This window comes from Pelophylax lessonae, assembly GCF_965119305.1.
Source record: "Pelophylax lessonae genome assembly, chromosome: 13".
Lineage (NCBI taxonomy): Eukaryota > Metazoa > Chordata > Amphibia > Anura > Ranidae > Pelophylax > Pelophylax lessonae.
In genome coordinates this window covers 7,808,277-7,819,518 of record NC_138780.1, presented here as the reverse complement: position 1 = coordinate 7,819,518, position 11,242 = coordinate 7,808,277, and the positions used below count along the sequence as shown (strand labels likewise).

Genomic DNA, 11,242 nt, shown 5'->3' with positions numbered 1-11,242 from the left:
GGAAACATAGTTCAGAGTCTGATTGCTGATTGACTGAAACTGCATAAGAAGGATTGGGAAAGATCTGACTGTTGAATGAAATCAGCTTCATAAAGGTGGTGGTGGTTGTGGTGGCTGAAGGCTACAGAAGGCATACTAGAAGTGTCTTCATAGGGGATTATGATGGATGCATGGAAGTATGGGTAAATGAACATGTCTAATCACCGTGTAAGGGGGTTTATGCTAGGGTTGAGTACCAGGGTATGTGTCCTGGATCTATTGTTGAGTGTCCCTTATCTCATATCATTACAATGTTGTTCTAAGTTTTACCTTTTTTTCCCAGTACATCCCAGAATTGTACTTTCAATCCATGACTTACACAGCCTGTGAGGGGTTGGGGGGTGTTTGATCACTCCACGAGGGAGCTGAGTATGGTTCAGTAAATGGGGGAATCGGTTGGAAACATAGTTAAGAGTCTGATGGCTGATTGACTGAAACTGCATAAGGAGGAATGGGAAAGGTCTGACTGTTGAATGAAATCAGCTTCATAAAGGTGGTTATGGTTGGTGGTGGCTGAAGGCTACAGAAGGCATACTAGAAGTGTGTTGGTAGGGGGTTATGATGGATGCATAGAAGGATCTGATGGGTAAATGAACATGTCTAATCACCGTGTAAGGAGGTTTATGGGTTGGCAAATGGACAACTGATGCCTACACAATGGGAAAATGTCAAGGTCTGGTTGCTTAACCTGATCTCCTCAAAGTACTGCTTTAGTTTTCCATGTCTGCCTATGTCTTCTATGTCTACTTGTCACCTCAGAGCTAAGAGAGAGTTAAAGTTGCAATATTTTTTGGGTGACTTGATAAAATCAGGATCAATGTTCTCATTAGAAAGCAAATGAATAATTTCCAGCTGATTACGAAAGAAAACAATGTAACTAAAACACATCCAATTTGTTTTAATGACATGTACTGTAGATATTTCTTTCTAACAAGTGTATTTTGGCTTTTCAGCATTGAGCTTCGGAAAGTCTGGTGAGTAAAATAACATCTATAATATAAAAATAATTATCTGAGCCCACCGCTTCCTGAGTAATCTATGTGAAGGGCTTTGGTTCATTAAAAAGGAACTTTACCCAAAAGTTGAAGTTCCGCTGTTCCTCCTTCTCCCCTTACTCGGTCATATTTGGCATATTTTCTTTTGTGGGGATGGGGGGGGGGAGGGGTACCTGGTTTTGCCAGTTAGCACTCCCACTTCTTCTCCCCTCGCCCTGCCCGTAGTCCTCTGGGACACATCACAGGTCCCAGAAGACTGCGGGACCATTCATAAGTAGCCGGCTGCCCACAGTAAATATGGCGGTGCCATGAACCAAAGACTGGAAAAAAAAACAGCTCGGATGAGGACAGCTCTGGATCCTGGGAAAGGCGAGTGGCTTTTTATTAGATGTCAGCAGCTACAGTTTTTGTAGCTGCTGAATTTTAATTTTTACACAGGTGACTGAAGAACTTCTATAATTACACTTTTTAGAAGACTTTTCAAAAACAGCGATGGTTAGCTATAATTTGCACACAATTTAAATTACCCATTTATTTAAATGTTTTACAAGAATGTTAGTTGGAAAGGCCCATAATTATTTTATTTAGTTTGGACCTAAATTCAGCTACAATTGACAAACTTCAAATCTATTTACATTTTTTAGATTTTTGAATGCATTGAAGTCAATGGAAGACCATTGGCTTCAATGGTCAATGGCTGTATTTGGCTCTTTGCAGGGTTTCTGGACAAACTACTGGCACCCAAATGCCATGGGAGGATGGACACAGTAGTGGGGGGACTTTGCAAATGCAGCAGTGCTAGACCTGCTTAGACCAGCAGAAAAAAAATGCATTAAAAGCAGGCATCAGCCCATCGTGATAGCAATAAAATTAAGTAAATAAATAAATAATTAGTAAAATAATAAAACAAAATAAAAGTGTAATTAAAGTTTGCCAAAAAAATAAATAAATAAATAAAAATATATAAATAAATAAATAAATAAAGGTATATATATGTATATGTATATGTATATATATATATATATATATATATATATATATATATATATATATATATATATATATATATATATATATATATATATATATATATAAATAAATAAATTAATAAATAAATAAAGCCTTGCAGCCCCACATACATGCACAAAGAAATGCTAACATATGCTTCAAGTTTATACAAAACAATATTTTTGCAATACATATTAGGTGTTTCCATGCACACTGTAGTGAGAGCAGTTTTCTCTGGTTAATTCTTGGGTTAAAAGCTGTTCATGATTGGAGGAGGTTGACCTTTCATTCATCCAACCATCCTCATTCATGGAGACCTTTTTCTTGCTGGAAGCTCTAGTAAATCTTTTACGAATGGAGAAGGGGAATGGAAATGGCGGGCAAAGTTGGCACTCTTGACAAGTGCATACGACTGGTTACGTATTAATCACCAAAGCACCAGGAAATTACACTGCAGGGGTGGGGAGGTCCGAGGACAAGCAATTCAACTCAATCTGCAGCCAGCAGCACAAGGGACACTTCAAACTGATTGTAAGTATTGTCCCTTTTGCTGATTTTTTTAAAATAATGCTTTATTCAAATATAGGTATTAGTTTGGGTTCACACTGGTGCGGTGCGGGAACCACAGCGATTGCTGAAATGACTATAAAATATAAAGGCAAAAAATGGGGATTTGGTCCCACCATATGGCGATATCGTGCTCAAGCTCACCACTACGTCAAAGTACCCCATTGTCAGTGGGTCCTACACTATCCTATAAAAGAAGGATGAATCCAACCTCTCCCAATTGGAGATACTTACTCCTTACTGGGAGAGATGTGCAACTGCACTATAAGGGAATCCTCCTATATCTCCCAGTAAGGAGTAAGTACTTTGACGTAGTGGTGGGCTTGAGCACGATATGGCCATATGGTGGGACCATGCACAGGCACGTGGTGTGAATCACATGTGATGTCTGAAATCACATAAGTGTGAACCCCGCCTTAAGGGGAGTAGTTTTATTTATTACAGAGATTTACTAACATGTTGTAAAATTTCTGTGCTCAGGACCACAAACATCTGACATGAGAACATAAAATATGCTTTTTTTTTTTTTTACATAAAATGTGTCCACCTCTCTGTGTTTTGCTGCACACTGTGCTATCTATGTGTTCTGTGTGATCTCTTTTCTTCTATAGGAGAGGCCATCAAACCTGTGGTGACCTTCACACCCAACTGGGGGAATATTCTATACTATGACAGTGTGACTCTGACATGTAATGTGCCGTCTACTGTACCAGAGGAGCCCCGGACCTATCAATGGTACAAAGATAACCAACCAATACCTGGAGATCAACAGATCCTTCATATACCATCTTCAAGATTGGAGTACAGTGGAGATTACCAGTGCCAGACCATTGGTGGTGATATCAGTGATCCCGTCTTCCTAAATGTTACAATAAGTGAGTCATCATCTCATCTCCATCATTACAGATTGTTGGGTGTGAATAGAACAACCTAAAGTACATTTTATTACATTTCAGATTATGTCATCCTGCAGAGACCTCCATCCTCCATATATGAAGGAGACCCCCTGACTCTGAGATGTCATCATATAAAAGATTTTAAAGCAACAAACACAAAATTCTACAAGGATGATCAGGAGATAAAATCATCAGAAACCGACTCTGAGTTCCATATTCCTAATATAAGGATGAGTCAGTCTGGACTGTACAAATGTACTCAAAAAATCCAGCATATTGATAATACAGTTGAACAAGAGAAATCAGATATATATTTTATCTCAGTGAAAGGTAAATTAAAGCCAGCTTTTTTTTTATACTGCCCCATCCATAGTCAAAATTAAATACATCAGGATGCAACACACACCTTCTCTCTGACACTAACCCCCCCCCCCCCCCCCCACAGTAATTACATTCTGCAATTAGATGTCCCCAGCCTTGTGAGTTAAATGACACCCGGCGTCATTCAGCCTAGGAGATTGAGGACATCCTGTGAGTGAAGGGTGTCATGGACCCTCCCACTCCAGGGTCATCACCCTGGTGTAATGATACAACATCAGGGCCATTCTCTGCATCATGGAGGACCATCCAATGCTGGAGAACAGGTGAAGAGGACCCTACACATCCCATACCAACCCTGAGGACATCTCCAGAAAGGTGAGTATAAAAAAAAAAGCAAAAAAAGTATGTGGGGGGGGGGGGGGGTGGTCATTCATCATAGGAATTGTAAGATATTAAAGTGATTGTAAAACTTTGAGATTTATTTTTAAACTAAACATGTTATACTTACCTGCAATGGTTTTGCACAGAGCAGCCCCGATCCTCCTTTTCTCAAATCCCCCGCCGATGCTCCTTGCTCCACCCAGTGCCCCCATAGGGAGCCAGTTCCTATGGGAGCACTTGTGTGGGCTTGCTTCATAGGCACAGACAGCGGTGGCACCATCACCTTTGGGATGAGTTAGAGCAGAGACTGCGATCCGGGGCCTCCTCATCCAACATCAGTGCCTGAGCTCACAAATGTGCTTCTGGAAGAATGGTGAAACATTCCCATAGACACTCCTAAACCTTGTGGACGGCCTTCCCAGAAGAGTTGAAGCTGTTATAGCTGCAAAGGGTGGGCCAACTCAATATTGAACCCTACGGACTAAGACTGGGGTGACATTACAGTTCATGTGCATGTCTCAAAACTTTTGGTAATATAATAATATATATATATATATATATATATATATATATATATATATATATATACAGGGCTTTTTTTCAGCAGGAATGTGGGGGAACGCAGTTCCGGCACCTCCAGCACTGAATGTATGTATTAGCAAGGGGTGTGGGGTGTGTTGGAGGGTCTCTTGATGCTGGCTGCTTGGGGATCTATTGTCACTGGTGGGGATCTATTGTCACTGGGAGGGATCTATTATAGTGTGAGGGTCTATTGTTGCTGGGGGGGTCCTATGTTGTTGGTAGGAATCTCCTGTTGAGGTAGAGGTCTATTGTTGGCTGATATATTGATACTGGTTGCTGGGAGAGCCGTTGTTGCTACTGGAGGGGGTCTAATATTGCTGGGATGGATCTTTTGTTGCTGGGTGAGGTATTTTGTGGGTGCGTGGGAGGAGGGTAGGGGGTGGAACCAAGGGACAGTGCTCAGAGGTGGGTAGTGGGTGGAGACTAGGGGTGACTCAGAATGGGGGAGTTCCTGCACCTATTCTCAGAGAAAAAAAGCCCTGTATATATATATATATATATATATATATATATATATATATATATATATATATCTCAGTCTAGTGTCCTCTCTGCCCCCTTTTAGTTTACTTAAAGTTCTCTGCACTTCCCAGTTCCAGGAGATCTTTATTTTGGACTGGTGCCTCAAACTAAACTACATTTAGATGAGGTCTAACTAATTGGTTGTATGCGGGCAAAAAAATTTCCTTTTCTTCAGACTTTGGGGTTGATTTACTAAAGGCAAGTAGACTGTACACTTTGCAAAGTGCAGTTGCTCCAGGACTTAATAAAGGAGATAAAGCTTCAATTTGCACTGAATACCCAATCACATGCAAGGAAAATAAAAAAAAACAGCGTTTTTGCTTGCACATGATTGGATGATGGAAGTCAGCAGAGCTTCTGCTCATTTACTAAGCTCTGGAGCAACTGCTCTTGCAGGGTGCAACTGCACTTTGTAAAGTCCACCGTCTATTTGTCTTTAGTAAATCAAACCCGTTAGGCCCGTACACACGATAAGAAAATCTGTAGGGAAAATTCGCCCGACGACCGATCTGCCGATTTTCGGATTGTTAGTATGGTGCTTTCGACAGCCGACTCCGACTTTTCGGCCGACAAAATCCTGATGTGCAGGCTATAAAATTTTTGTCGTCCGTCAAAACAACGTCCTATTTTCCTCTCATTAGTACAGATTTTGACGGAAAAAAATCTTAAGAGCAAGACTAGGCATGCTCAGAGATGAAAGAACACAAACAAAGCAATCCAACACATGTCATCACTTCTGAAGTAGAATTCTGTCGTACGGGAAAATTAGTATGAAAAAAACCTCTTCACTTTCCACATCAGACTAGCATGCCACAAAAAACGGACGAGAGATCGTTCGATAATCTGAGCATGTGGACGGGGCTTTTGTCTCTTTTAATTCAAGAGAATAACTTTTTAGGTGGAATGATTTTCTCAAAATTGATTTTGAAACAAAACTTTGGATTTGGCCTTCACTGAATTGTTATCATCATTAACTTCGAATATTACCATGACATTTATTTATTTATTTTAAAACTAAAATGACCAAAACTAGTGCTAACCTGGAAATGACATGGCTTTATTTATAAAAGCTACTTCACTGACAGGTGGCACTATATTTCTTTCTAAGTACACTTAAAGAAAATCAGTAAAGTAGGAGCTAATGGAGCAGACAGAAGCAGAGGTCAGGGGACAAGCCAAGGTTGGTGCAGATGGCCACCTAGAAATAGATACCTTCTTTCTTAAAAGCTTTTTCATTTTATTTTATTTTTTTAAATAAAACAATGTAAAAGTTTACATATGTGATTCTTCTCAATTTGACATTTGCAGGTGCTGACAGCCTGTCATTGTTTTGTACAGACTTCCTGTCCGCACACACCTAAGCTTCTGGCCACAGTTTCTCACAATGTCCCCATGGCTGATTGTCCGTGTGATTGAGTCCTAACTGTCCATTTACAACAGTTATAGACCTGGAAATATTTTTATTTTTGGCCTGATACATTGATATAAATTCTAGAAATTCTTGATTAGAGGAACCTGTCACCATATCTTGTCATATGTGCAGTGGATATGTGTGCCAAGACTTCCATTCAGCTCTGGTGGCAGCCATAGGTGTTGATTTACTATAGGCAAATAGACTGTGACCTCTTCAAGAGCAGTTGCTCCAGAGAATAGTAAATTAGGTAAAGCTTCACTTTGCAAAGAGTACCCAATCACATGCAAGGAAAAAAAAAACAGCATTTTTGCTTGCACATGATTGGATGATGGCATAGCTCCCAAATATCCATTATTTTCTAGGGACTGTCCCTGATTTAGAACAAAGCTCCTCTGTCCCTCTTTCATCCTCATTTGTCCCTCATTTTGATCTGATCCAGTGTTGCTCAACCTCGAGACACCCTTAAAAATGATAAACAATATCAAGGCATGCTTCAAAATTATAGACAATATCAAGGCATCCTTCAAAATGATAGACAATTTTAAGGCAATCTTCAAAATGATAGACAATTTCAAGGCTCCCTTCAAAAGTATAGACAATCTAAAGGCACCCTTTAAAATTATAGACAATATCAAGGCATCCTTTAAAATTATAGACAATCTCAAGGCATCCTTCAAAATTATAGACAATCTCAAGGCTCCCTTCAAAAGTATAGACAATCTAAAGGCATCCTTTAAAATTATAGACAATTTCAATGCACCCTTCAAAATTATAGACAATTTGCCCTGCATTACATCATACCCGATACCAATTTCCACTCCTGGACCAAAAGAGGCATTACCACTTTGAATGCCTTGTATCACAACTCTAAATTGACCCCATTCCCGACATTACAACTTAAGTTCCAATTACCGGCGACCGACTTTTTTCTACACTTTAGATGTCGCCATTTCCTAACCTCTGTACCCACCTGGCCACTGACTGTCCCTACTACGGCGTGGAATTACCTTATCTCAAAGTTACCTTCCAAGACCAAAGGCATTACTACGTTCTACAATCTAATCCAACAGAAAGAAGTCTTCTCCAAGTCGCTTCCCCATATACAATGGGAGAGAGACTTGGGTGTAGAATATTCGGTAACACAGTGGACGCGTGCGATTCGCTCTGTATACTCGACGACGTGTAATTCTAACCTATGGGAATTGCACTTGAAACTATCATTACGCTGGTACCTTACTCCTGAAAGACTTAGCAAATTTGACAAGAAAAATGACGGTGGGTGCTGGAGAGGATGTGGCAGAGTGGGCTCTCTCTTCCACGTCTTCTGGCAGTGCCCAAAACTCCAAAACTTCTGGAAGGAGGTGTTCTCTCTCCTGTCTGACTTGACTAACTCATCAATAGCACTCGACCCTGGACTTGCACTATTATCACTTGGCCTAGACCGGATTCCCCTTCCTATGAGACACTCAGTTAACCATGGTCTACTAGCAGCTAGGCTGCTAATAGCCAGAGCCTGGAGACAGGAATCTCCCCCTACAACCCGAGAGGTGATTGAACTAGTAGCTACGCATCATTCCTATGAACGAGCCTTGTCTCTGAAACACCGATCCACCACCCGTATGTCTAAGCTTTGGCTACCTTGGACTACATGGATTAATCAGAGGTGATGTGTGATTTCATCCCCTAGAGCGGGCGGGGGGGGTGCCTTGCTGAGGCCTGGCGCGCTGGAGATGGCCACAGTGTGGTTCCCATTTGGGGTGGCTGTCTCTAGGGTGCCGGGCGTTAGGTGGGGTACACCTCGTACGCGCGTGACCTCTACCTTGACCACACCTTGTTATGTTACAGTCATTTGGCGGTGGCACAGAATTATTCCCCAACCGACAAGGCCCTTACGATAAGAATGTAACTAGGATTTACTGCAATTCACCTGATAGGAATGAACAGCTTGCATGCTGAAAATATCTTGATGACAGTACTTATGTGCATTATTCAATGTTATGCTGAGAATGTTATGACGGCACATGTATATGTCCATGAAAGTTATTGGGAATTGTACTTCCCAAATGTTTGTACCTTGTTTGTTTTTTCTTTTGTTTGATGAAAACTCAATAAAAAGATTGATTAAAAAAAAAAAATTATAGACAATTTCAAGGCATCTTCAAAATTATAGACAATCTCAAGACACTGTTCAAAATTATAGACAATCTCAAGGCATCCTTCAAAATTATAGACAATCTCAAGACACTGTTCAAAATTATAGACAATATCAAGGCATCCTTCAAAATTATAGAACATCTCAAGACACTGTTCAAAATTATAGACAATATCAAGGCACCCTTCAAAATATAAACAATCTCAAGGCACCCTTCAAAACTATAGATAATCTCAAGGCAATCTTCAAAATGATAGACAATATCAAGGAACCCTTCAAAAGTATAGACAATTTCAAGGCTCCCTTCAAAAAAAAAAAAAAAACATTCCCCAGTAAACTCTTTGTTAAAATTCTCTAGGCAGTCTGTTATCATATGGAAGGTGGAGGGAGGAGGAGGATGGAGTAGGGTAGGTGGGGGAAGGAGGATGGAGGAGCGGGATTTGGGGGTGCCTTGCCATCCTAGGCTATGGGAGTGTATCTTTCTATTGATTCACACAGTTTAGGGAGGAGGAACTCTAGTCCATGCATGAAAGGGTGGCTCCATAGGACTCTGGCAGAGAAAAGAACTACTCTAACACTGGAAATTTTGGGCATTGGTCATGGCACCAGCTAAAACTAGAACATAGACAAGGATTTATGGATAAGCTACCCACTCAGTAAGAGATTAAAATCTTCACAGACGATGGTGCGCCCCATGTCCTTGCCAATGCCTAATTCCACCGCCATCATAGAGTCAGTCACTAATCTTTAACACTCAGTAAGAGATTAAAGCCGATGCTGAAAGTGTTACAAAATTTAGGGTATAAGATCACGTTAAAGTCAAGAAACAGGAAATGTAACTGGAATATATGAGAAAGTGACTGACTGGTAAATTCATAGTAGACTGATAAACTCTATTACTCCATCAAGTGAACTTATTACCAGCCTTCCCATGCAGCACCGGGTTCCTGAGGCCAGTTCCGTCTCAGGAGAATGTCTGTAAGACATATGTATGTTTGTGTTGGTTTCCTCCAGTGTCTAGGTTGACTGTTCACCATCCAGATATACAGGTAGAATAAATGACTTGTGACAAAGCTGACCATACCGGGCTCTCTATTACTGTGTATCACTGTAGTGGGTACAATATCTCCACTTAACCAAACACTGATATCTATTATGTGTCCGCTACAAAGAATTGTGTGATTTTCATTATTTAGAGTATAATTAATGCAATCCCATTGTCTGTCTTTCCTCTTCCAGAGCTCTTCTCTCCTCCAGAAATAAAAGTGACCCCGTCCAGGGTAATAGAAGGAGGTGAGATGACGGTGAGATGTGACACCAGACTGGATCCGCTCAGGGGCGACACAGAGCCGCTCTTTGCCTTCTACAAAGATGGACGGACTGTGCGGGGATACAATGTATCTGATACATACAGAGATGGACGGACTGTGCGGGGATACAATGTATCTGATACATACAGAGTGCGGTCAGCTCAGCTGGAGGATTCTGGGAATTATACCTGTGAAGTGAGGACGGCGTCTAGCACTGTGAGGAAGATGAGTGATGGGATCTATATCCGGATAATACAAGGTGCTTGAACCTGACTTTTCTTCATTGGGTTTCTAAGGCTGGGTTCACACATGTCCGGTGTGAATTGTATGTCCATTTTCACTGCAAATAAAATAAAAAGTATTTGTTCTGCGGTTCAGGTGCATTTTGGATGCGGTCCTGATGACAATTTGCATGGCTCAGAACCAGATTTTTGTCATGGCTGCGTTTTCAGTGCTGGCCAATATATAGTACATGGGTCACCAAACTTTCTAAACATAGAGCCAGTTTACTGTCCTCTGGGCTTTGAGGGGCAGGACCATGGCAATAGGGAGTCGAAATTGTCCTGGCATCAAGGGGAGAAAACAATGCATCTATTAAGGGGAGAAAAAGTGCCCCGTCATTGGTGTCAGTGGGAGGAATAGTGTCCCACCATTGGCATCAATGGGAAAAATAGTGCCAAAATGTTAATGTCAGTAGCAGGAATTATACTCCAATGTTGGTGCCAGTGGGAGGAATAATATCCCAATGTTGGTGCCAGTGGGAGGAATAGAGTCCCAATGTTGGTGTCAGTGGGAGGAATAGAGTCCCAATGTTGGTGTCAGTGGGAGGAATAGTATCCCAATGTTGGTGCCAGTGGGAGGAATAGTATCCCAATGTTGGTGCTAGTGGGAGGAATAGTATCCCAATGTTGATGTCAGTGGGAGGAATAGTATCCCAATGTTGGTGCCAGTGGGAGGAATAATATCCCAATGTTGGTTGGTGCCAGTGGGAGGAATAGTGTCCCAATGTTGGTGCCAGTGGGAGGAATAATATCCCAATGTTGGTGCCAGTGGGA

At 41.2% G+C, this 11,242-nt stretch overlaps 1 protein-coding gene across 1 annotated transcript in view; it reads left to right on the top strand.

The window, feature by feature from the left end:
* Positions 1 to 2,351: 2,351 nt before the first annotated feature.
* The window catches only part of LOC309569900 (sialoadhesin-like), a gene marked incomplete at both ends in the record, with an annotated part of 435,740 nt that continues 426,849 nt past the window's right edge, over positions 2,352 to 11,242 (top strand). The window contains 4 exons of the mRNA XM_082275891.1: positions 2,352 to 2,381; positions 3,112 to 3,484; positions 3,566 to 3,835; positions 10,117 to 10,446. Of these exons, the coding sequence (XP_082132017.1) occupies positions 2,352 to 2,381; positions 3,112 to 3,484; positions 3,566 to 3,835; positions 10,117 to 10,446 (1,003 nt within the window). The remainder of the gene's footprint in view (positions 2,382 to 3,111; positions 3,485 to 3,565; positions 3,836 to 10,116; positions 10,447 to 11,242) is intronic.